Raw genomic sequence first — 27,206 nt, 5'->3', positions numbered from 1 at the left:
GGAGAGAGAAGGGAAAAACATGATTCATGTGGTTTAATAAAACATACTTCTTTATTTACAAACACAAATGCTACTATCACAGCAGTACTTTATGAATAACTAGCAACCAATCACACTATCTGGCAGGTTTTGTACAAGCTACAGGAATATCAAAATAATTAAAGCAAGCCTGAAAGAAAACTAAGCGATGGACACTGAAGTAGAGAAACCTGCAGAAGCTGGTTGGAATCCAGGGCACCATATTATGCAGAGCAGTGATTGCTACCCAAGCAGCCTTCCCATCTTTGGATGGACTGGCAGGTAGAAAGTAGTAGGACTATACAGCGGAAGGCTGCACAGAACACCTGGTGGTTGGGGATGGCATAAATTATATCATACAATACAATATATGGGACTTCAAATCAATATTTTGAAGTTAGTTTGCAAGTTTTATCTCTGCATTTCCCAATGCCTCCCATGGGCCAATTGAACCTCCTGCAAGATGCTCATGTATATTCTGGAGATTGGGTAGGCGGGGGGGGGGGGGATAAATCTCCTGATTTAGGAGACTGATAAGACTTTGGATAAACAACTGCAATGGCAAGAAATGAAAATGCAGGATGCAATCTTTTCTAATACAGGCCAAGCCAAAAATGGAACTCTCTGGATGGCTTTGGATAGCACACAAAGCAGAAACATAAATGACTTAAGCAGTATATTCCCATGTCTTGTGTGCAGATTCATCTAAACATTCCCAGGGAGATGCTCGTTTGCCTGGCACATCCTCGAGTGGAGGGAAAACGAGCGTCTCTTGAGCTGTAGAAGTCCAGCATGGAAACATGCCGAGACGTATGCCACTCACGCTTTGGCCCAACATCATCCCAACCCTCTTCTTTCTCTCTAGATATACATCCACTCTGCCCTCCCTGGTTCTTGCAATCAGTATCCAATCAGTTATAAACCTCTTTGGAGTCATTTGGATTCCAAATGTCTGTTCCAAACCGGCAAAAGTAGGCAACCTGTAAGGTAAGTTGTCTTGCTGTATAAAGGGTACCTAAAAAGCATGTCTACCAAGTCAATGCAAACCAGTGTGAATAATGCAGAGAAAATAATGGTGCAAAGAGTAGTTTGCTTAAACTAGCAACACTGCAATAGGAATGTGCTGGGATCCACAGCAGCATGATGGGTCTTCATGGAGACACGACAATCATCCTCTTGAGAATTGAATGATGCAACAGAAACTAAAAGACCTTAAACTTGGAGGCAAGCAGGTCTTCTCGTCCTGTGACAGACTTCATTGTACTTTGGGGAGCAAATGCAGACTAACCAGCAAAAAGCAGTTCCTTTCCATCAGGTTCTCTACAAATCTTCTTTCCTGAGAGTCAACAGTTTGTTCACTGTTAGCAGGAAGAGAGGATTGGGGGAAAGCATTTTCCTCTTCCATAAATTGCATTTTCTTCTTTTTTTAATGTCCCCTGTATCCATAGGTAGCCAGGTCACTTGTCCTGACCATAGTAGCTTAAAGTCAGTCCATTATCTGACTGAATAAGGAAAGGTGAGGAAGGTTGGGAAGTCTTCATAATAGCTCTGAAATACCACCACCTGCTAAAAGAAACACCAAACCAAAAATCAAATATTTTTGAATATTAAAAAACAACATTTTTAAAAGGACTCTCACAGATACCTGCAACACCAGAAGCTGGATTGTACAAGACCACTCCCAACTGACGCAGAGAGGTTAAAGGGGAAGCTTTTGTCCAACATGTTATGATGCTTCATTTCTCTGCTTCTGATTAGAAGTCTTTAAAAATGTTTTTTAAAAAAGGGATGTCAGAACTGGATAAGATCCTTGAGAAACTCAGTAATTCCCTGCCACTGGGATTTCTGCAAGCTTACCTGGTTTAAGTATAGGGAATAAGGAAGTTGTACAGACTTGTGTTGTAGCTAGTAAGCACACTTGCTGTCTGTGAACTCTGCATGGGAAAAGGGAAGGGATTATTGAGGATGTGGAGAGCAGGCAGGCAGTTGAGGCAGGAAGTGTGCAATGATTACAGCTCGGTATCAATTTATTATCTGTGCTCTGTGCAAGGCAAGGAAGCAGAACAGTGTTCAGTCCTTTTCTGAGCTCAAATTTTCCAGAGACTAAAAAGCACAAGTTGAAATGTGCTTTTGAACAATGGAGTCTTGATATGGCTACTTACAAGTTCATACCGAGACTAAAGCCATGTTTACAGTTATATCTTTTCCTAAATCAAGACAGTTGTATATAAATATGTTGCATGGCACTTGAGCCTAAGAAGGCTTTGAACCTCAATAGGAATAGAGCAGTAAGTCAGGGAGCTGCCTAACAGCTCAATCCCTCCTGGGAGTAGATGGCACTTCTGAGTGATTAAAATCATTAGGTTTGGGATGAGCCACGAGGAGGCAGCTTGTGTCTCCTCCAAGATGGAGCCTGGAATTCAAAATGGAACCTCAAACACTAATGCCTAGTGGCTTGGACTGCAAGGCTTCCCACACAAACGAACAGAATGAACTTAAATAAACCCTTTTAAATCCTAAAGCAGGAAAGTTCCATAAGGAACTTTTTCTAGCACATTTTACTTAATAATAAGGGGGGTGTCAGTGGATGAGGCATTCAGTATCAATATTTTTATGTCTGACGGTCTTGACTGAACACCAGCAAATGAAACAAATGACCTCTTGACAGCCACTCTCCCAGCAATGGTCCAAAGGAGGAAGCATATTTTTGCCACAAAACTCAACCCCATTTAAGGATGCCATGACTCTATAATAAAGCAGCCACCTAGCAGTAAGGACTACATTTGGATCGTGTGGTATTAAAATAAGGGATCTCTTTCTCCCTTACAGTTTTTAAAATAATATTTTCTTCAACCTTTTTTTAAAAGAAAAACATACCTTCATTCAAATCTGGTACAGCTGCTTACAAGTCAGAGAGAGATATTTCAGAGGCCTGTGGGCTGCCAGTTTGCTACCCCTGCTTCAAAATATTACACTTAAGGGAAAGCATGTTGCATAGGAGAAAAACCACCATTCAGTGGTAGATCACATGCTTTCCTTGCAAAAAGCCACGGGTTGAATCCATGGCATCTCCTGGATAGGCAGCAAAGGACTTCTGCTTAATATCCTGGATAGCCACTGCCAGTCAGCAAGTACAATGCTGAACTAGGACTAAGGGTTAGATGCACTCTAAGGTAGCTTCCTATTTTTCCCCAGAAAGTTGTTGAAGACAAGACAAGCATTTTCCTAAGCATTTTTAATTAACAACCAAAAACAGGCCAGAGCTTGACTGTGAAAAGCAGAGCACCTGCTCTACAGTTCACGCCTTGAGTGGGTCAACATTTCTGAATACAGAAGTTGTATCTGAGTCTAACAGAGGATACCCCAAAGCACCAATTTGACAGTAAGCCCACACCAGGAGGAAAGATGAAATACTGTTCTTCTGGCACAGGCATCCCGTTAACTTGGTTTCTTGCCTCCTCTCATGTGCAGGCATCTATTTCTGCATCAGCTTGCATGGTTCTGTAACACTCCCCAAATAAAGTCACAAAGACTTCATAGTTGCAAACTTCTAAACAAATCTAGAAAATTGTGTGTGTGTGTGTGTTTTTAAAGGATTTGGCCGCTAATTCTGCTCTGTCCAAGTAATATGTTTGCATTGTCAAAAACATGAACAATTAATGGATGGTATCTGACTTCTTCAGAGCAGACTCATGGAAATCTATGGACTTAAGCTGGCAAATGTTAACTTGCCCATTCATTTTGATGGGCCTGTTTCAAGTATGATTTAGTCAGATACCACCCATACTTTTTAACATGGTGGCTCTCCTGCATATACCTACTATAGTTTAAGATTTCAGAAAATGTGTAGCATGGTGCCATTTGATCTCAATCTCATTTCTGCAAAACTTCAAGGGTACCTTTTGGAGGGGAGGGGGTGTCTTACAAGAAGTTCTGCCACTGAGTACTTACTAAAACAGTTTTGTTGAGAAGCTACAGAACAAACATAAGTTAGCAGGAAAACAACAAATCAAACAGATTTCTGCTTTGGAAAGCTGCCACATTTTGTTCATTGCATCACTCAATGCATTTATTAATACTACAAAAGCAACTTAACAGGAGCAGAGCAGGAAGGACAATGAGCAAGCTGGGTAACACAGGACCAGCAGTGAGGGAAAGAAAGGGTTAAAAAATAGCTGTTCTGGAGATTATAAAAAAAATTCACAGCAATAGCTGCTGAACTTCAAGGACATACAAAATTTTGCACATACATATCACATCTGAATCCCTATTACGTGTAACAATTTTTATATAAAATATGATCAAAAGTCACTTCCTATTCCTTGCAAAACCCACTTTCTCCTGCCTCCTTGAACTTTGTCAAACTGGGCAGAAAGCAGCTTTCCCAAATTTACACACAATTAGAGGAGTAAAATATGGGCATTGATCACCTGCATAGCACTGAAGTAATGGGATGTAGAACTCTCGCATTCAACTTACTGCCAGTATTATTGAACTTGCTTAGATAAAATACATACAGCCAGTTTTAAAACTCTTGGTAGCAACCTTCCAACTAGCAAGCAACTGTCCAGAGCATGGATCCGTAATATGGACACATCACTAAATTTTCATAGGCAATGAAACTCAACCACAGTCACCAGAAATGCTACTGTGGGATAGCTACTCCCTTTTCCCCTTTAATCTTTTCTTTTTTTGCAGCATCAGATATTTCACAAGGGTGTCACACAACAATATTTTAGCTCTGCATGCTCCCCATCATTTTTTATCTCTGCTTTGGACTCCAAAACAGCCTTCACGGCTAGCAAATTTGGGTTGTGTGGCACCAATGATGCGCACTCCTAGGAGAACCCACAAGTTAATGGCTTGATGCCATTTCTGAATGACACATCTTATTTTTCTCAGCCTTCACATTATTTACTTGCCGTGCCTACAAGTTGTGGGTGCTTATTGTTATTTGCGGCAACGAGGGCAACTGTCCTGTTCCAAGAAGCAAAGTTTTGTCTGTCCTTGAAAGCAGAGCAGCTAAAACACTCAGCAAGCAAATGCCGTTTGGGGAGCTAAAGTGCTAAGGCTATGCCATGTCTGTACGAAGCAAGGTCACCAAGCAAGCAGACGCTCACGCTGGGTCCTTACCTGGCAAAGGCTGTCCCAGCTCCGCCTGCACTTTACCCTTCGCTGCTCCTTCCAGAGGTAAAGAACCTCTGTCCCCTTTGTAGAGTTTCGGTTTAAATGGAGAATCTTTCTCTTTACCTTTTGATCCTTTAGGCCTGCCTGCTTGCTTCTTCTTGGATTTACCATCTCCTTTCACACCCAGAAGCGGATGGACTTCTGCAAAGGAAGAGGCAGGTTTGGAACAGGAAGTACATCTTTTCAGTTTACAGTGCATTTACTCGCCCTGTGTGCTTTGCAGATCTCTTAAGGCACATGCCATAACACAGGAAAGGGGACTTATGGCATTTCTCTCTTTTTTTAGAAATAAGAAAGGGAGAGCAGCGGTTCTGAATCATTTTAGGACAGTAGGATGACCCAGAAGGTAGAATAAAGTTGAATTTACCAGCAGTTTGTTGTACAGAACGGAAGAATAAACTGGTCTGCTCAGGTCAAGACAGCACCTGGTCCAGGTGCTTTAGAGGAAATGTATAACACCACAGGTTACTAAACAAGTACTTGAGCTAATTGACCATATTTTCCATTCAGTGGTCACAGATATGAGGAATGCCTATAATGAGGAGTGCAGCCAGGCAAAAATTCTAAGCACGTGAGGAAAGATTCAGTACTGTTAGCCCCAAGTGAGTAAGATAATGAGATATAAAAGGACAAGAAACATAGGGATCTTACTTGCTTAAGTTAGGGTTGCCATACGCCTGGATTTTCCTGGCTATAGTGGCTGTCGGAAGCAGTGTCCAGGTGGAAATTGTCCGGGAAGATCCAGATGCATGGCAAACCTATGTCAGAAGTCTAGATATTGCTGAATTCCCTTAAAAATAGTTCAACAACTTCATTCTTTTTTAAGATGTTGCAAAGCTCAACAACTTAGGGCAAAACTCTAAAAAAACTCAACAACTTTTGTGTCCGCTTCACTTTTTGAAATACGGCAACCCTAGCTTATCTAGCAGTTCAAATGCCCTGTCAATTGTAATGGCACAAGCTGAGAAAGGACTTATTTACTACTCACAGCCATTTTTGCTAAGTTCTAATATAATCTGAAGTCACGAAGATATTGGACAGCAGCAATGATAGCAATTCTCCCTCACCATCATTGGGTACTCCCTGCAGTTCTATGTTGGTTGTTTTAGGTTTCTTCTTTGGTGGCTGAGGTCCATCAGACAAAGACTGCCTCTTCTTCTCAGAGCCTATTCCCTCATCAGGTAAGGCGGTCTGCACTGCATCTGGTGGAGGACCATAAGGGTTTTCCTCCGGGTCTTCCACTTCAGGAGCAATAGGCAAGTACAACAAAGCTTTGGAGTCTTCCAATTCTTCATCGCTGCCAAGGAAATTTTATTTTTTCCCATTAAACACACAGAACTCATGCTACAGGATTGAAAAAATACACACAAACACAATTTTGTTCTTGTGTTCTTATCCAGAACAAGAGCTACACTGACCTCCAAAATTAGCCATTCAGACACACTCTACAGCAGGAATGGCTAACCCATGGCCCTTCAGATTTTGCTAACTATGACCCCCATTATCCCTGGCCATTGGCCACACTAGATCCAGAACTTCTCCTACAGGTCATTTTGACTGGTGGGTGGGGGTGCTCACCTGTAAATCATATGGAGGTCAGGTGATTCAACTTCAAAGGTAGAATCTGAAATGTCTTCCCCGTTCTTCCTTTGCAGCCTGGTTTGAATTCAAGCTGAGTTGTAAAGGAAGAACTGGGAGCATTTCTAAGCAACTCTTCCTTTCCATATGCAATTGGGCCCTTTTTGAATTTGGCATCTTTTTTCTGTTGCTGCAGGGTGACAGAAAAAGGAGCCAAATTCAAGAAACACTGAACTCTACTAGAAGCTGTAAAGAAAGAACCAAGTTTACCTGTCAAGCGACATCAGGTGATGGTCAGGTGGCCATGATTTGAGCCAAACCACACAGCAGCCCAATGGGAAGGCCTGGGGAGCCTAAATAGGTTCATAGGGAGGCTCTGCCTTGTTCATATGAAAATATATGCATATTTACTCTGCAATCCTAACTGGCCTAGCCAGGGAGAATCTTACTGAACACAGGGTGACTTTCTTCAGAGTAAGCCTGCACAGAACTGCACTGTTCATCTATTAAAACCCGTAACTAACTAAGATTTCTTTAATTAGTTGACAGTCCTAGTGAACATATATTTTTAGTGATCAGCAAATATTTATTGTGTGCAGTCTTTCAACACCCTCGCCGCTGCCACATTCACCTGCTACAAAAAGCAGCAATGGGATCTACACTGGTGACGTCCACTTCCTCATCCTCTGCAGCATCAGCACCTGATAACCAAAGAAATTCTAAATCACAAGTTGGCAGCAACAGAGAGGTCTCATTGCCAAGCTTCATCTAATGCCTAAATAAGCCCTATGTCACAAAATTAAACTAATGCTGCTCTGATACCTAACTTCTTACAGAATAATTGGCAATGGGGAAAAATGGCAATGAGAAGTGAGCCTCTTTTCTTCTCCATATTTTTTTTTAAAAAATCCTGCTGTATACTTACCTTGTTTGTCACCACCACAAATCTGTGCTTTTATTGCCTTACATTCAACCTTGTTTCCCTAGCAACAGCTATGACATTTCATTACTGAAGCTTGTTTGCCTAGGTACATTGTTAAAACATAAATATTGCAAAGGTGAAAATTAAGTGGAATGTGAGCCTTTGCACCGACTTCAGTAATCATGTCCCCTTTTTCCAAATACTAGGAAGTAACCTGCTTAAATTCTGCAGGACTGCGGTTTGTGTCAGACCAGATTGCAGCTAAATCAGCTGTCATTGAACAAGACATTAAGCACCAGCGGTAGTTTTAAATGCCCACAGAACCTTGATCAGTAGGATAACAACTCTCTGAAGACATCAAACAGATGGCTACTAGAAGTCTGGAAGTAAAGAATCGGAACAAGAATTCTTGCTTGGCTGAAAAACGCAACAGATAACTAGGGAAGAACAGAAGCCAAGAATCTTGGACTGCAAGAACCCATGAGTATAGGAAGTAAGGACTGCAATATAAGCATCAATAATGGAAGACTCATCAGCACCACTGGAAAAGGAGTCTAGGGTGCTCAGCCTTCCTAGATGCAAAGGCATTCTCTGGAAATGAAACTAAATGAAAGTTACCTAGTGGGTAGTTTGGGTACTGGAATAACTAACCTGGGATCCCAAAACAGTAGTAGTAGTAGGAGTAGTAGCGGCAAAAACTAGAAACAGTTTGCTAACGCTTATACTAGACAGACCGTGAAATGGGCCTTGATATGTGGCCTATAGATTCAAAGGTTCAGACTGTGTTAAATCAGAAGAACTGTTAAATTTGTATCTCACACCTTGAATACAAAATGTTCCTGAGGTGGACAAGATACAAAAAAGACTAATACCGTATTGGCCTGAATATAAGCCACACCCGAATATAAGCCACACCTTTAAAATTGGAGGGGGGAAGAAAAAAAGAAAAAATACCCAAATATAAGCCGCTCCCTTCCTCGCTGCTCCTGGCTGCACACTGGGCGGGAGGGAGGGAGCCGCACTGCGTTGCCAGTGGCCTTTCCTCTTCATCGCTCTCTCTCCCTTTCCGGCTTTGGGTTAGAGGATGTGGGATTATGCATGAGGCAGGTGCCACTTTGCCACGCTCCTGGCACTGTTTGCCCCTTGCTCCTGGCTGCGTACCATAAGGTTGGGGGGAAAGTGCGGCTTATATTATGGTATATCATCAGACCCAGAAAGGGCATCACTAATTATTGTGTTTTTTACTTTGCCATTCACACACAGGGGATGATGTTTCAGAGAATAATACTGAGGTGCTTTTTGTACCTCAGTATTATCTTGTACCCTGATGTGCACCAAGAGGCGAAGACTGCTTGCTGGGGGCAGAGGAAGGGGGTAATCTGGGCTGATGCTACACAATAAGGATGCAAAGCTATACACAGTCCAGATACTTTTACACTGGGCAATTTCAGTCAATGCATTCTTTACCTGTCTGCTCTGGCTCGCTCTTATCTTCATCTTCTATGTCAAACTCAGACTCTCGCTCTTCATATTCTACATTTTCATCCAGTTCCTTAAAGTCAGGTGCAAAGGCACTCCAGTTTTCCTAAGCCACAAATCCAAAGAACATTTTATGCTCGTGCCCTGGTACAGGAGCTATATAATCACACCCGAGCTATGCACCAAAGTGCCACAAACCATGTGCGCCATCATAGGACCAGTCCTTCTTTGAGATACAGAGTCACAAGGCCTACTAAACAAGAGGGCTAGTTACTTGTTTTACGTAACATGAAATCAGGATCTCTTTCATCTCTTCCCATTTTTCTTCTCTCCTCAGTGAAAATCATTCTTGCAACCCTCTGGCTACAAACAGTTTTTTTGAAATTATTTGATTCTCTCTGGTGAGTATTTTTAGAAAGATGTTGGTCCTGCAGTGTAAAAGCTTATGCAAATAATGGCAAAAAATAAAACCAGAATGACCAATGAAATAAGGGTCATCCAGGGAAATTAAAGTGTAGAAATGGAAGAAAATGCATCAGTACTACTTACCACTTGATTTTGAGCCCATATGGATACTACACCACTGGAAATAGAAGCGATGATAGGTCGGACAGGATGCCACTAGATTATACCAGAAAGAGGGAAGAAAAGTAGTACATTTTTTAAAATACAGTCTGGCCCAAAGCCGTGAATCCTGTTAGAAGGAGACAATGCAGTACTTACTGCCACATCTAGCAACAGCTCTCCCCTTGTGCCATGGAGGATTTTCACTAAGTTCCCAATGCTCTTCTCCCAGATGTACAAAGCATGCTGACGTGCTGACCCTGCAACAATGTACTCCCCATCGCCAGAGAAACAGCATTTCTTCCAAGGCGTCCTGCAGAAATAGCAATTAACAGAACCTTGTTCAAGTGTACACTAGGGAGAAACAAGGGTTCAAAAGAATTGCAATTGTCAAAACATGATTATGCATAGCTGGAAGTGGGCTTCTCTGAAACTGCAAATAGTAAATTCTGCAATGCAAGTTATACAAATCAGTCAAGTCAGGATACGTTCCCCCAGAATAACTTCTTTGATCTTAAGTCTCAAGCCAACAAATCTAGAAGAAAATAAGAAAGCTTGAAAAACTATATGCAGATTGCAGTTGCTTCACTTGCCTTGCTTTTGCATTGTTGCAGACTTTGATGCTGTGTTCGGTCGCTTTTGTAAGCAACCAGAACTGATGTGAACTTATAGAAAAATATAATAATAGGACAGTAGCTGGTGCAGAGGAGTGACTTAAAAACTGTGAGAAGGACCTCACTGGCAACTAAGCAAGGAACTGTCAACAACTCCCATCATTCCATCTGGCTGCTTCAAAGGGAGCATCGAGATGAGCCCCCACCAGCCTAGCAAAAACCAGTTCTATCTTCACTAGCAGCCAAACAACCTAGCAGCATCAGAGGGAAAGGTGAGATAGCAAACGTGAGAGCAAAGGTGAGATAGCAAAACAAAGTGCCACATGCCTACCCAAAATGCCACATGCCTACCCTGTTGCCCCCACCCTCCGACGACTGGCCATGACTATCTTAGTTTCCTCTTCCCAGACTATGAGTTTTCTGTTCTGGAGGGCATTTGAAGGCTTTAACTGTAGTGCGTCTTAGTGGTTTTAGATCTGCTAACCGATGGCTGTTTTAAGCTCCTGTGATCTGTGTTGCCTTTTATTGTGTTGGCTTTTTGCATTTGGGTTTCATCCTGGGTTGTAATTTTAAGATTGATTGCAGGTTTTAAAATATAATTGTTATGTTTTAAACAAACTTGTCTAGAAAACTTGTTTATGAAGTGTTTAACAACTAGAAGAAATAATATCAATAATGAAGATTTAAACCTTTTAACTGCCTTGAGTGCACTGGCAGAAAGATGTTTTATAAATGTAGTAAAGGCAGCAATTAATCCAAACACTGCCCTGTCTATGAATCTCAGGCTTCTCTGTACACTACATGATGCTATGTTAGAGATTGTATTTTGAATTTAAGTAAAAAAAAACACAGCCTACTTTTTGGATTACAGAAGACTCATTCCCCCTCCCCATATTCAAAAGGTAAAGGTAATTTTGGACAGCGCTGCACAATGTAGAAAGGGTATCCTGCTTTAGTGCAGAGGAAAGGGCTCTGGGAGCCAGGAAGCAGGCAATCTGGATCTAGTTCCTTTGGAACAACAACACTCAAGGTCTTTAGGGGGTAGAATGCTTGTTTTTCAAGCTTCGAGAAATGAAGTTATACCAGAGGACAAACTAGCAGTGGGGCCTTTGAATACTGAAAAGCACATGCCCTTGACTCAAGACAGATAATTCCTACCTGTTCACCAAGTCCTGCAGCTTTTGCATTGGCTCTGGTTCTCCATCTCTACCACAAGTCAAGATTTCCCGACCGTCATAGACTCTGATTATGCGATCAGCAGTATTTATTAGAAAGCAACTGAGGGAGGGGAAAGAGATAGAAAATGCTGTAATGATACCATTCATTCCAAATATACTGCTGAGCCACTGTGCTCCAGGAGGTTATATAAGAAATAGGATAAACCCATAGACGAGGATCCTAGTATTATTATTAATACTTTGTTGAATTTATTTGTTACACTTCCACCCAAGCCTCTAGGTGATATACAATAAGAGTTAATTAAAAGCATCCAATATAGCAATATCACTATAAAATAATTAAAACTAAATCACCAGTCAGACTAAAAAGTAATGAAACTCTTACCCCTACAAGCACTGGCAAGTTAATCAAGTACAAACTAAGACCAAAGGTACAACCAAATACCTCCTTTAGGCCTTCCCAAGGACAATGTTATTTGAACAGCAGCTCTCCATGTATGAAACTGTGAACAGAGTCAAAGTCTTCAACTCACCTTCCTTTTCGAGCAAACTCTATAGATTTAATAGCTGTAGTATTGCTGGTTCCTGTAGTTACTCTGAAGGAAGCAACAAGGTCCTGAGTGTCTGTCTTTAAGACCAAGATCTAACAACGTAAGTAAAAATAAATCAGGTAACTTTTACTGTGACCTTTTCACCACATACACTTCTTGTTTAGAGTTCATAAGGAAAGGCAATAAAAGTCTGCACAGACATCAAAGTGTGCTATTAAAAGTCAGTCCTGTCAGTGATTTATGAGACAACTAAGCAAGGAACCATGTCTTCCTCTCTCATCAATAAAAAGGAGAGGTTAGTGGCAAGTTCAACACCAGCAACACCATCAATTTAAGACAGTGAAATCCAATGGAGCAGGTATGGAATCAGAGTAGACAATCTCTGTGCAGCAACTGCATGCAATTCATTCTCTAAAATGGGATCTGTCCAAAAGAAAAAGTCCCATGACGACATTGTTAAATTCTGAAGGTTTCTTGGACACAGACGGGTGTGGGGTGGGGAATTTCAAAGCATTTGGGCTGTTTATTTAAATAGGGAATATTATGAAGTTACACAGAGGTAGTATCTGATTCAGTTCACAGCAGGTATGTCAGAGCACCTAAGCTGAATTCTTCATTAAAAAATATAAGCTTTCATTAGAAATGTAAAGAAGCCACCAACTGCATACACAGCTAGAACTGGTAGGGAAGAATGTCAATAATGTAGATCAAGCAATGGTGATGTACAAAAGGGTGCCAAGGTGTGTGTGTGTGTGTGTGTGTGTGTGTGTGTGTGTAATCTTCTCACATCCATCAACGGGTTGAATGTGGCATACACAAACTATAGTCAAGGCCCTACGGTGCAGTTGTCTGTAACCCTCACATTAGCAACCTTTCATTTCATAGAATCATAGAATCATAGAATCATAGAGTTGGAAGAGACCACAAGGGCCATCGAGTCCAACCCCCTGCCAAGCAGGAAACACCATCAGAGCACTCCTGACATATGGTTGTCAAGCCTCTGCTTAAAGACCTCCAAAGTAGGAGACTCCACCACACTCCTTGGCAGCAAATTCCACTGTCGAACAGCTCTTACTGTCAGGAAGTTCTTCCTAATGTTTAGGTGGAATCTTCTTTCTTGTAGTTTGGATCCATTGCTCCGTGTCCGCTTCTCTGGAGCAGCAGAAAACAACCTTTCTCCCTCCTCTATGTGACATCCTTTTATATATTTGAACATGGCTATCATATCACCCCTTAACCTCCTCTTCTCCAGGCTAAACATGCCCAGCTCCCTTAGCCGTTCCTCATAAGGCATCGTTTCCAGGCCTTTGACCATTTTGGTTGCCCTCCTCTGGACACGTTCCAGTTTGTCAGTGTCCTTCTTGAATTGTGGTGCCCAGAACTGGACACAGTACTCCAGGTGTGGTCTGACCAGAGCAGAATACAATGGCACTATTACTTCCCTTGATCTAGATGCTATACTCCTATTGATGCAGCCCAGGATTGCATTGGCTTTTTTAGCTGCCGCGTCACACTGTTGGCTCATGTCAAGTTTGTGGTCAACCAAGACTCCTAGATCCTTTTCACATGTACTGCTCTCAAGCCAGGTGTCACCCATCTTGTATTTGTGCCTCTCATTTTTTTTGCCCAAGTGCAATACTTTACATTTCTCCCTGTTAAAATTCATTTTGTTTGTTTTTGCCCAGTTCTCTAATCTGTCAAGGTCGTTTTGAAGTGTGATCCTGTCCTCTGGGGTGTTAGCCACCCCTCCCAGTTTGGTGTCATCTGCAAATTTGATCAGGATGCCCTTGAGTCCATCATCCAAGTCGTTGATAAAGATGTTAAATAAGACCGGGCCCAAGACAGAACCCTGTGGCACCCCACTAGTCACTCTTCTCCAGGATGAAGAGGAACCATTGATGAGCACCCTTTGGGTTCGGTCAGTCAGCCAGTTACAAATCCACTGAGTGGTAGCAGAGTCAAGACCGCATTTTACCAGCTTCTTTACAAGAATATCATGGGGCACCTTGTCAAATGCCTTGCTGAAATCAAGATAGGCTATATCCACTGAGTTCCCTTCATCTACCAGGCTTGTAATTCTGTCAAAAAATGAGATCAGGTTAGTCTGACATGACTTATTTTTCAGAAATCCATGCTGACTATTGGTGATCACAGCATTCCTTTCTAGGTGCTCACAGACTGTTTGCTTAATGATCTGCTCCAGAATCTTCCCTGCTATTGATGTCAGACTGACTGGGCGGTAATTATTTGGGTCCTCTCTTTTCCCCTTTTTGAAAATAGGGACAACATTTGCCCTCCTCCAGTCTGCCGGGACTTCGCCTGTTCTCCAGGATTTCTCGAAGATGACTGCCAGTGGTTCTGAGATCACATCTGCCAGTTCTTTTAATACTCTTGGATGCAGTTCATCTGGCCCTGGAGACTTGAATACATCTAAACTAGCCAAATATTCTTGTACTGTCTCCTTAGTTATTCTGGGCTGTGTTTCCTTTGCTGAATCATTTGCTCCAAATTCTTCAGGTCGGGCATTGTTTTCTTTATCGGAGAAGACTGAGGCAAAGAAGGCATTGAGGAGTTCAGCCCTTTCTGTGTCCCCTGTTTGCATTTCACCATCTTCTCCTCTGAGTGACCCCACTGTTTCTTTGTTCTTCCTTTTGCTACGAACATACCCATAAAAGCCTTTTTTGTTGCTTTTAACCTCTCTAGCAAGCCTGAGTTCATTCTGTGCTTTAGCTTTTCTGACTTTGTGTCTACACGTTCTGGCTATTTGTTTGAATTCCTCTTTGGTGGTTTCCCCCCTTTTCCATTTTTTGTACACATCCTTTTTTAATCTTAATTCAGTTAAAAGTTCTTTAGATAGCCACCCTGGCTTCTTTAGGCACCTTCCATGTTTCCGTCTCATTGGTATTGCCTGACGTTGTGCTTTTACTATCTCCCTCTTAACAAACTCCCAGCCATCATGAACTCCCTTTCCTTTTAGTATTGCTGTCCATGGGATCTCACCCAGCACTTCCCTAAGTTTTATGAAGTCGGCTTTCTTAAAGTCAAGAAATTGAGTCCTAGTATGCTTGGCTGCTCCTTTCCGCTGTATAGTAAACTTCAGAAGAGCATGATCACTCGCGCCTAATGATCCTTCCACTTCTACCCCACTAACCAGGTCATCAACATTGGTTAGGACCAGATCTAAAATGGCTGTTCCTCTTGTTGCTTCTCCCACTTTCTGGACAATGAAGTTGTCTGCAAGGCCAGTGAGGAATCTGTTTGACCTTATGCTCTTGGCTGAGTTTGACGTCCAACAAATATCCGGGTAATTGAAGTCCCCCATTACTACTATCTCCCTTCCTTTTGCATGCTTGGCCATCTGTTCCAGGAAGGCATCATCTATGTCCTCCGTTTGGCTTGGGGATCTATAGTAAACTCCCACAATGAGGTCTCTGTTATTCTTCTCTCCCTTAATTTTGACCCAAATGCTCTCACATTGGCTTTGAGGTTCTAAATCTTGGATCTCTTCACAGGTATACACATCCCTGACATATAACACCACTCCTCCTCCTTTCTTGTCTGGTCTGTTTCTCTGAAATAGATTGTATCCCCCCATTATTACATTCCAATCGTGGGACTTATCCCACCAGGTTTCAGTGATGCCTATTATGTCATATTTAGTTTGCTGTACCAAGAGCTCAAGCTCATCTTGTTTATTTCCCATGCTTTGCGCATTAGTGTACAGACATTGAAGTCCATTAATCATTCCCCCGTGTCTCTTATTTAAGGATTTTTTCCTCCCACCACTAGGTCCGCGTGCTGTTTGCTCCATTTGGTCTATGACATTTGGATGATCATCTTCATTAATTGATAGACTCCTACCTTCAGGAGCACTGTCTCCCTCCCCCACATTAGTCAGTTTAAAGCCCTCCTGATGAGGAATAAGATAATTTCTGAATAAGATAATTTTTTCTGCATAGTCTATTTTAGATAATGTGTACCCAGTTGCTTCATCAAAGCCAAAATAAATTTTGCTTAGAATCATGATATTCCTGGAAGATTTTGAGCTGAGAGAGAGGGAGGGAGGGAGGGAGGGAGAACCAAGACAGCAATAAAGTGAAGCACATTTCTTCTATTTACAACACTTCTAAGGTGAGTCATACAAATCAGATAACTGAACCCGCTAACCACCAAGTATTTGTTCAGTGAGTTCTCACCTTCCCTTTAGCATTCCCCGTGTAGATATATTCTCCTCGCCGGTCAAAAGAAGCCACCACATTCAGATCAGAATCATCATCCACTGGTAGGACAACATGTTTTGAATCAGACAATGTTAGCATGACAGGTGCAGACTTCATTGGACATACCAACACCCTGTTTCTAAACAAATAGAAACCAACAAGAAACAAAAAAAGAAATTCTCAAATTTTCTATTTTCTTACCTGGTGTCTCTTTTGGAACAGGGGGGAAAGGGGTGGGCTAAAAGGAGGTTTCTAAGGATGCAGGAACTTTGTGTATGCCTGAAAGCAGAGGCTGCAGAGCTAGAGATCAGCGAGGACAAGAAAAAAGAGAGAACACAGAGATGAAGGGGATGGGATCAAGGCAGGGAAAGCCCTCCAGGCAAAAGGCTTAGGGATGCAGACAAGACACTGCAGATAGAAAGCAGAAGCTTGGCAGAGCCCTTTCTTGCATGAGGTGTCTGCATCTTTTTCTTTAGAATTATGGTGGTTTTCCACAAATGCAAATTAATGCAGATTTAATCTATTACTTGGCTACTATTCTTCAATCACATGGCAGTCATGCTTTAAAACAAGTAGTAGTATATTGAATTGGGCCATAAAGATGGCCACCCACTAGGATTAAGAGTCTATGCATGTACAACTATCTGTGCAAAGACCCCCTCAATGCCAGATGTCAGGAGGTGGGAGTGGGAAGTGAGCAGTCACTCGTCTCAGACTGCACGGCAGGATCCCAGTACCCCTCTTCATGTATTGGCTATATGCATGGAGGGGCCACTTCTGAAGACTGCTATTGAACTATCACCAGCATATTGATGACTTCCAAGAACAAAGCTTCAGATAATCTCTCGTAGTGGAGGAATTCAGCACCACGCTGGGATGATGATCAGCACAAGCATTTCTGATTGCCAGACCTAAGGACCCCTCATCTCCTCCCCCTGCACGCTGTTATGGGGGTTCTCCCAACTGCTCCCCCCTGAACTGATTTGAGGGCTGTGTTGTAGGAGGTAGGACCCCTGTTGCGCTAGTGGGACTTGTTGCACGGGCTCCCATATTTTGTCGAATATGGCCCACAGTAAAGAACTGTGTTGAATAAGGCAAATGATGACATATAATCTTGATTAGAATACGGTAGGCAAGAAACCATTCGGTTTTCCAAGACTGCTCTAGGGAAAGGTCTTTGTTAGTATTACTTACTGATCGCGGGGATGGTACTGGACTTTCAGGATCGGAGAAGGGAAACGAAACCTCTGGTCACAATCACCAGTCAGAACATCCCACTGAGATACCATATTATCAGTTGACGCACTCACCAATTTGTGGCCATCTCGACTCCAACTGGAAGAGAAAGTTCAAGACTGCAACCTTTGTTTTGTTGCTATCCCCACAAATATTACTTAAAATGGTCAGAGCTACTGGCTCATAATATGCTTTCAAATCAAAAGAGCGTTCTATCAAAGGAACATCCAAGTAAATGTATTTAAACTGGGGTGCCAGTATACAGAACTAATCAGTTAGATTATTTGTTTTGGGGACTATTATTTTAACCACACTGAAGTGAATAGTGCTCTATACTGCAACTAAAGCTAAATTTACTCAGATACCAATGCATTTATAGCAGAGCTGAATGGTGATTGTAAAATATCTTGAAACAAAGCATTTGTAATAAAAAATACTTTATGGCTTTTGCACTAAAAAGCCTACAAAACCCAGAAACACTTGATACAGCAAAACACTGGGGTTTGTTTTTTCTACTGTATGTTATTAAAAAATCCAACAATGAGGTCCTGAAGTATCCAATAAAAAGTAACAAGCAAAATATTTCTAGAAGTTCAAATTATCCGTGCTGGGAAAGGGAAGTTATTTATTTATTTTAAGCTTATAATCCGCATTTTCCCAGCAGGTGGATGCAAAGCAGCCAGGATCAAAAGAAAGGATAATTTCATGAACTCAAAGGGATTTAGACCTGTTTTTCTTTGATAGCAGCATCCCATGTTGCAAGTAAACTGATTTTGAAACTGAAGGGCGTTTCAAAAGTAGTCTATGATACAGAATGAAGCTCATCAATTCAAAGAAAAGATCAAAAGATCCACCGGGCGGGCATAAGCCCCTTGCAAGAATCTAAGAGGGAATCGGATTCTCAAGTCTATAGCTGTGATCCAAAGATACTGAATGCATGTGGGGAGGGGGGCATGAATCTTCTGTGTAGCTGGATCTTTCGTTGATTTTTTCCCCTGCAGCAGCTTTCACTATCAAAGAGATGACTTTAAAAACCAACTTTCCTTTTTAGCCCTTGGAGTGTAAACTTCATGCAGAGTTCAAGCTTTGTAACTTTCAACTTGTGAAAATGATATACTGAACACATGACATGCACACTGTGGTTTTTACTTAAGCTGAGAGTATGCTATTGATAAATCATATTTAACTCATATTGAAATAAATTTCTTACCATAAAGAACAGACGGGGTGGATATGAGCACTTATGATTTTTGCTATGCCTCTTGTCAAGAAGTCCCAAATGACAATCCGACCATCATTACAACCTACTGCTAGAAGTGTGCCCCACCTGTTAAAAGTACAAGTAAGGGCCATACTAATGCAGTCCAGTGTGCCATCAGCTTCCTGAAAACAATGAAAGGTATAAAAATCAATGTCAACCAATTTCATTTCAAAGCTATATAGCCAGTATGCTTCACACCTTTGAAATGTCTCAGGCAAAGTAAGGCCACTGCTATTTGAGAGATCACCTAGACACTGAAGGGAAAGTATGCATGAGATTAAAAATCAGAAGTTGAAGAGATGCTGGTTTTCAGATAGACATGTTTTCCTGATGCACTTTAACATACACCAAATATCCACATTGCAGTTCAACAAACATCTGCTTCCCGTCTTCAAACATAATAAAACCAAGTCACAAGCCAAACAACATTAGAATAGAATGTGCCAACTTTGAGTGAGGGAGACATTTACCTCTGGATAGTTCTGTCCAAATGATTCTGAAATAAAACAGAAGTATAAAGCATGAAATAAGTTAGACAGTACCACATTCTTTGTGTTATACAATACTTCAATTTTTTAAAAAATGAAAGTATGCTGCTTATAATGAGAAATTTGATCCCAAATGCCAGGCATTGGCCCTTAACTCTCATCAGCTCCAGCCAGCACACCAAATGATCTAGGATGAGAACAGTTATATAGTCCAATAATATCAGGAGGGCCACAGGTTCCCCACCACGGTTATGAATCAGTGGTGAGTGGAGGTAGTTCTAGCAACAAAGCACAGATAACTAAAATATTCTTAACTTGGCAAGGTGGGTGCAAATCAGCTATTTAGGCAACAATAAAATAAGAATATAGAGCAGAATGTAAGTGCATGACATTTGATGTAAACATTCAAATGCCAAGCATTACAAAATTATCACAACTCTCTGCAAGAATAACCTCAGTATTGCCTTGATGTAATAATCTTCAGAAAGAAAGGGCTCTGCTTCTAATCCTACTTATATGGGAAGTGAGGAAGGTAGAAGAAAAATATGTAAAGCCATGCCTGTAGGGGCTTTTAATCTGGGGTGCTCACATTGTTTTTAGGCTACTTGTGTCAACCTATATTTTATGGTGCTTTATAATTACTGTTATTTTATTGCATTAATTATGAGCCATCTAAATGTGTTGAAAATGAATGGAAGATAATAAATTTAATAACATTATTTTTTTAAAAAAAACAACACCCCAAGACTGAGGGTCAAACTACATACGTTAAAATGCATCTTTGCACTTTGCAGAATTCTTAAAATGCAAATAACATCAACTGAGGGTGGGCTTACCATTCGTGGGATGCAAATGGGGGATTTCTTCCCAATGTAGATACTGGTTTTAGAGGCGGAATTATCCTCAGGACAATAAAAGGTGGGGAAAGGGTTAAAATTCCTCTCCATGGTTGCCCTCATGCCCCACCAGCTGATGCTATTTGCATTTTAAAAATGCATTTAATGTCACATCCACTTTGACTCTTCAGTTTTTCTCCTATTCAGGAGCTGGTCAGCTAGGACAGGTGTGGGGAACCTTTGGTCCCACCACATGTTGCTGAACTACAATTCCCATAATCCCCAATAAGTATGGCCAATAGGCAGAGATGAGCCCAAAAGGCTTCCCAGACCTGAACTAGCACTTAATGCAATGATTCCCCACTTTGTCAAGTAGTCTGCTTTTTCTGGTTTTGTCTTCCCATGTAGCATGTGTCACGGACCACTTGCATAAATATCAAGAGGCAGTTGCCCTGCAAATACCATTCCAAAATGTCAATGGTTTCTGCTTAAGATACAATAATTTTGCAAATTCATCCTTCGTATGTGGGCACTTTGCATGTGGATCTTTCCTCTTTCCTTTGGAGCAGGCGGTAGCACGGTGTCAGTTTGATCCTTCCTAGGTCTTAAATCAAAAGCTAAAGAACCTAAATTATTCCCCTTCCCTACTGAGAATACACCAACTGAAAAGAGGTTTAGAAATCAGTGAGACTGGTTAGGATTGGACTGTAAATATGCCTAGGAAAAGCTTTGGTCAAATTCTGAGAAACCTTTGAGCAGGATGGCAAACGGGTTAAAGTGAACCAGATCTTCCAGGGAGAATGTGGGGTATCACAATGTTTCAGTACACTGAACGAGCAACGCTTATCTTGCACTTTAAAAATGTGTGATCCCTAGGGTGTACCCTTGACGCATAACCAAACGCTGGGCAGCACAAACGGTGCGATCCTACACATGCTTGCTTAGAAGTAACGGCCACTACGTTCAGTGGGGCTGACTCATGGCTGTGTGAACAAATACTGCAGCCTGAAGAAACTTCTTTGGTCCCAAGACACTAGAAACCGAGTGGTCAAAACTGGCATGGCTGCCATGGCAACGGGACTGTCAGCTTGTTTGGCCTAGCAACAGGGCAGGCAGGAGGAAAGAAACCTGCCATGGGAAATCAAGCACCGCCATGACTTCAGGGTAGCAGTTTCTGCCAGTCGAGGAGGAGGAGGAGGAAGAGGGAGAGGAGAGCAGCGAAGGTGGGCGACCACGAATTTACATGCCATTAAACCAGCCCCCAGGGCTGCATCCCCTGACTTGTTAGCTTAATGGTGAACTTAAAAGAGGTGTCAGTAGTGGGTTTCACTCTCGCCCTGCCAAGAATTATGAAGCCGCGTTTTGTGCAAGCGGCGCGAGGAGGGGGACCTTCTCCCAGGAGCCGCCCCAGCCCAAGTGCTTCTCCGGCCCCTGGTCCGGGTCGGGTGCCCCGGCACTTCGCTGCCTTCCACGTCCCAGGCGCCCAGGCCCCCTGGCGCAGCCCAGCCGCCCGCTCCGGCCCCCTCCCGCCCCACCGAAGCGAAGCACCAAGGAGGGCTCGACGCGACCATTTAAAAAGCCACGCACCCAGCAGCTCCAGATTCATCTTGGCCACTTTCTCGCTCCGTCCGATCCCGCTCCGGAACCAAGGACCCCAGGGGTCCTCGCGCACACCCAGCCAAGGGGCCCGGCTCCAGGCTCAGCCTGACACAACCGCAGCCCACTCGTTTCGCAGGGCTCCGGTCCGGCTTCCGAGTCACGCCCAACTCCGGGCCTCGACGCTCGCCTCCATCGCTTCGGGACGGCGGCGAATAGCGTCTCGGGGCAAACGGTTTGAGTAGCGTCAGGAGCAGGCAGTCGCCAGGGCAGCTACGAATCCCAGTCCGTCGAATAAAGAACACCGGCTCGAAACGAAGCAGCGTGCGCGAAGAGTTCCGGGAGGAGGGCGGCAGCGGAGGAGGAAACGGTGCTGGCGTAGCGCATGTTATTCTAGGGCAGGTATGGGAACCTGCGTGCCTCCAGATGTTGTTGAAATGCGGCTGCAACCAGGCTATCCTGGCTGAGGCTGATGGGAGTTGTAATCCAACAAGATCTGGAGAGCACCCGGTTCACCTTCCTGGCCTGAAAGGGAAATCGAGAGGCGTGTTGTAGCCGCAGGGCTTGTGGGGGGGGGGGGGAAAGGCATCTACTGAGCCGCCTTTTCTCTCCAGATTACAAATATCCATAGCTGTCAACTTTTCCCTTTTCTTGCGAGGAATCTTATTCGGAATAAGGGAATTTCCCTTAAAAAAGGGAAAAGTTGACAGCTATGCAAATATCTGGAGAGAAAGAACTGAGATATTGAAAGCAAAGCAGGGTAGCTATGCTTGGGAAATGGCTTCTCGATCAGTGCTGTTAAATGCTGTATGTTAAAGGTAGTAGAAGCAGCAGCTGTAACGTGTTTCGACATGATTTCATGCGGGTAGTTTTTAGACTTCCCTTCGAAGCAAATCCCAAATTTTCATGTACCTATTTCTGATAAACCACTTCCCTTACTGTCACATAACCCTACTACATAGTCTGGAATTGTCGTTTTTAGGTTTCAGCACCAGAAACACAACCCTTCTGTTTCTAGCACTTAAATCTGTTGGGACATTTACTAAATATTTACTAACTTATATTGTTTCAGAAGCAGGTTCAAGGCAGGTGGTTGCAGAGTAAATGAACACACCACGATGCAGCAAGCAGAAATCAGCTTTAGCTTTCCTTAAGTGGGTGGTGGTGATAACAGTGCTTCTTGGGAGGGATATGAGTGGTACAAATACAGAAGTATTTCAATTTTATGGATGGTGCACTTCAAAAAAAGTTATGTTTATATGGAAAGTGGTATACAAAGTGACTGTAAGTGTCTCCATTATCATTTGTAAAATGATAAGAGTGTCACAACATAGACATCTTTTTCTGTAAACTGGCATACTTCTTTTTCCGGGTTCTTTTTGGTCTTGGTGATTGTTTCTCCCAAAAATCAAAAGTCAGCAAGGCTGGGAATATTTACCTTCCAATACATTTTTATCCCTCTGTGAGTTACAGTAATATATTAAACAGAAAACAAATACAGTGGTACCTCTGGTTACGAACTTAATTCGTTCTTGAGGTCTTTTTCTTAACCTGAAACCGTTCTTAACCTGAGGTACCACTTTAGCTGTGCTGCCAGTGCGCGATTTCTGTTCTCATCCTGGGGCAAAGTTCTTAACCCGGGGTACTACTTCTGGGTTAGCAGAGTCTGTAACCTGAAGTGTTTGTAACCCAAGGTGTTTGTAACCCGAGGTACCACTGTACGAGTGCTACTTTTTCTGTGTTTCTTCCCAAAGTGTGGGCTAAGCTGCCTTATAGAAGTTAAGAAAATGCTAAGAAAGCTGCAGTTCACTTTCTCCATTCTACGTGACTTGAGAAGAACCAGAGGCAAAATGCCTTGTTTCTTGCTTCTCAACAACAAACATCCTGCCTCTTCTATTGACAGTGGGGTGAGGAAGTGGGAGGTGAGCAGACCTCAGGCCCAGGGATCAGAAGTAAGCCTCCACATCATTCTGTCCAGTGCTCAGGACTCTGCCAAGGCCACGTTTCTCACTGATTCTGCTCTGCACTGCCATCTTGTGTTGCAAAAGGTTCAAGGAATGTGTCCTTGAACCTTTTGCTTGCCTGGATGGAGTGGTATTTGTTTGGCCACACACACTTTGGATACACCCACCCCTTGGTAAGTGACCCCTGTCATTGTCCAAAAGGGAGTGTGGCCCTGTCTGCATTTCTTTAGTGTTCTTTGGAAGTTTCCTGGTCCTCCATTTTAGTCTTATCTCAAAGTCCAGGGCCACTACCAAAATTCTCAGCCAAAATTTGTGAAGTGGAAGAAGAGTCTCTTCAGCAACTTTTCGAACATACTTTGAATGAAAATAACTACCCTCTTTTTTGCTCTGAGTGTTTGGAAACTCCTATATTGTACAGGTTTATTTGCCAAGGAGCCAAGATTAGCTGGGACATCTTGCCAGCGAAAACAGGTTTGCTGCAATATATTTACTTGCAGGAGGCAATGCTTCTTGAGTACCTGTAATCCTAGCTTGATGCTGGAAAAAAATATATGCAAGAGGGCAGCCTAATTCAATTTTGTAGATTGCAACAGGTGCTGTGATAGAGGCTGTTTCTGTTTTGTGTGGGGTTCTTGCTTTGTCATTAAATTCATCAGCAATTGGGATTTCAATAAAACATTTGCTGGTTATATGATTGGGACTAAAGACTGAAGAACTATAACAGAGCACCTCTGTTTTTCTGACAGGCACAAATCCAGTTTCATTTTTCTGTGCTAATGCTGACTCACTTGTTGACAAGTTAATGTACCTTGCCCTAGGAAAATGCTGGGAAATGTTGACAATATTCCATGAGATCAGCTGAAAAGCTTGTCTATACTCATGTGGCTTTTTAGATTTCCAGATATGAAAAAGCCCAGGCAGATTTTACGTTTCCAAATAGGTGTAGTCCTGGTTAGGTGGTTCTAGTTAAAAACAAGTTTCTTGAGCACCTTAAAGACAAACTGTTGTGTAAGGTTTCATAGACTAGCACATAGGAATATGCTTTTATGGAGCTTGGTCACTGGTCCATCTAGCCCAGTATTGTCTACCCTGACTGGCAGCAGCTGTCTAGGATTTCAAATGAGTGTCTTTCCTAGCTCCACCTGGAGATACTAAAGATTGAACCTGGGGCCTTTTTCATACAAATCATGTGCTCTCCCACTGAGCTACAGCACCTCCCCATACATATTATCAAATCCATGAAATCGTAACGTTAGTTGGCATATTATGTACATACATATGGGTGGGTGTTGGTGGGTAAAGAAAAACAGGGATCAAATGGTCATGAAATGCATAAAGTACAACCTATAGCAATTTAAAGGCCAAACTACACATTATGTATTTGTACTTTTGAAAAAGCATACTTAAACTCATCACCATTCTCTGGGGGGAGGGAGCAATCACAGGGCCCCAATCCAGAACATGCTCCCAGTGTGGATGGGGGCTCTGTGCAAGTTTCCTTGTGAAAATCTCTCCTACCCACTGATTTAGCTAAGCCCTGCTATGTGGCAATGTGTGGGAAAGCCTTCCTTGTGATGGCACCTTAGCTTTGGAATTTCCTTCCCTCTAAAATATGGCTTGCACCTTTTTTTAAAAAACCAACTACTAATTTGGACCTGGTTATTCACCCAAGCTTCTTGTTACAGTTTAGTGCCAAAATGTTTATTTTAGCATTGACTGTCTGCAAACTTATCTGCCTTCTTTTGCAGTGATTGTATCAGGTACATGGATGAACTGTACCTTGCTCTGCAATTGCAAGAGCAATTAAATCTCTCTCTGAGGATGCAACTTCCTGGAAGCAAATAGCAGCTGGGGGTGGGGATTTCCAGGAGGAAACTGGTGTAGGACCACCATTCAAATCAGGAGCTCTTTTTAGATTATGGTGCTCTGACTGCTTTTTCTTCAGACGGAAAATATCCAGTTTAAGCATGAACAATTTAGCCCTAAGTTTAGCCCTAAGGATCATTCACAGTAGTGACAGTAAGGAATAGGTAAGTTATAGGACTCCTGGATGTCCAGCCAAAGGCAACTATGGGGTGCAGCGCTCATCTTGCTTTCAGGCCGAGGGAGATGGTGTTTGTCCATTTTCCGGGTCATGTGACCAGCATGACAAATGCTTCTGGTGCAACGGAACACCGTGACGGAAACCAGAGTGCACAGAAATGGTGTTCACCTTCCCGCCACAGCAATACCTATTTATCTACTTGCACTGGTGTGCTTTTGAACTGCTAGGTTGGCAGGAGCAGAGACAGAGCAACAGGAGCTCACCCCGTGGTGCAGATTTGAACCGCCAACCTTCCAATCGGCAAGCCCAAGATGCTCAGTGGTTTAGACCACAGCACCACCCACATCCCTACAGTAAGGAATAAAATAATGTGCAATGGAAGGGGGAACTGTCCTTATTCAAGCCTAGAATGCAATCAAATCTTCGATAAATTCTAATCCAGCAACACTGACAAAAGATCTTGTACCCACTTAATTGTATTTTATTATAGCACAAGCTTTCACGGACAGATGTGTCTGGCCTCCATGATTAGCTATTAGCCTTTACTGTATGCATTAGACTAACTCTAACCAGCACATTGTTTTTTAGCACACCTGCCCTGCTGCTGTAGTTTTTAATTATTCCTTAGGGATAAATTAGATGGAATAGCAGCAGACCTGGATGTCAAAGGCAGAAGGGGAGCATAGTACACAGGATACCCTCCTTCCCATGGGTACTCCTATTGCTGCAGCCTGACAGAGAAAAAATAACCTTGAAAACTGGGTGGGAGGGTGGGAAAGAAAACGGAGCAGGCAAGGGTTAATTTAGCCTCAAATGTTTTAATTCCTTCTGTCTTCTTACACATCCCAAATGCCCCAAGTTGTACCCTCTGGCAGCAAAAGTAATTGGGAGGAGTCATCTATCAAGTCTCATTTGCCATCTAAATCCAGGATGTTAAACCTTTAGAAACAGTTAAAGGAATTTATGTTAAGGAACATGGCTGCCTAGAGCAGCCAAGAGGAAGCGCCTTTTCCCCCATCTAATTTCAAGAGCTGTTGCATTTACAAAGAGATTGATTAAATTTGTAAAACTGGCACTTTGTCAAGAGCTGCTGAAGAACAAGGCAACTCTGGATTAGGATATGTCAGTACAAGGCCTATTAAGTTTTATTCGTTTAGAAGAGATGTTTGGGGAACCTTTACAATAGAGGTGAACATGACAGGAGCATTTTTGTTCCCGTATTACAGTTCTGTGTATAACTTCTCTCAATTTTATTTGCTCTTTGCTTTTTTATTTGCTCTTTAGCTTTAAAAGCTCTTTGCTTTTGCTTTTTTGCTTTTTTGAATATCCAGAATTACAAGCAGGCAGTTTTTTTTATATACTATAGTAAGAAATTGTGGCAGCCTTATATTTTTCTAATGCCAGACATTACTTAATGCTGTAGTAAAATAGAAATCTCTTCCAAACTAATCCTCTAAAATGCTAGGCCAC

The 27,206-nt window shown here is 42.4% G+C and overlaps 1 protein-coding gene across 5 annotated transcripts; it reads right to left on the bottom strand.

Annotated features, from left to right (window-relative positions):
* Window positions 1–32: 32 nt before the first annotated feature.
* RBBP5 (RB binding protein 5, histone lysine methyltransferase complex subunit) lies at window positions 33–22,008 on the bottom strand. 5 transcript variants are annotated; one of them, XM_081193511.1, is made up of 15 exons: window positions 21,720–22,008; window positions 19,279–19,304; window positions 18,758–18,930; window positions 17,506–17,646; window positions 16,288–16,450; window positions 12,074–12,183; window positions 11,521–11,640; window positions 9,908–10,061; window positions 9,734–9,805; window positions 9,173–9,290; window positions 7,415–7,484; window positions 6,273–6,502; window positions 5,269–5,346; window positions 1,876–1,952; window positions 33–1,584 (listed from the first exon to the last, which is right to left on the bottom strand). In XM_081193511.1, exons 1-14 carry the CDS (start codon window positions 21,736–21,738, stop codon window positions 1,924–1,926), a joined length of 1,503 nt encoding a protein of 500 aa, XP_081049637.1. In that variant the 5' UTR covers window positions 21,739–22,008; the 3' UTR covers window positions 33–1,584; window positions 1,876–1,923. The 5 variants fall into 5 exon arrangements, with proteins under 5 accessions (XP_081049637.1, XP_081049635.1, XP_081049636.1 ...); XM_081193509.1 differs by lacking the exon at window positions 1,876–1,952 and having other exon boundaries at window positions 33–1,581; window positions 5,152–5,346; XM_081193510.1 differs by lacking the exon at window positions 1,876–1,952 and having other exon boundaries at window positions 21,720–22,007.
* Window positions 22,009–27,206: the final 5,198 nt, after the last annotated feature.

Source organism: Podarcis bocagei (assembly GCF_964188305.1).
Source record: "Podarcis bocagei genome assembly, chromosome: 5".
NCBI classification, from domain to species: domain Eukaryota; kingdom Metazoa; phylum Chordata; class Lepidosauria; order Squamata; family Lacertidae; genus Podarcis; species Podarcis bocagei.
This window is presented reverse-complemented; position numbering and strand designations above follow the sequence as displayed.

Excerpts from the sequence above, each read along its gene's own strand:
- RBBP5 (XM_081193508.1), bottom strand. Across the intron at positions 11,641-12,073 it reads GAGTTTGCTCGAAAAGGAAG|TTGCTTTCTAATAAATACTG; the intron begins GTGAGTTGAAGA and ends CCCCTCCCTCAG. Across the intron at positions 5,347-6,272 it reads GCAGGGAGTACCCAATGATG|AAGTCCATCCGCTTCTGGGT; the intron begins GTGAGGGAGAAT and ends CTTCCTTTGCAG.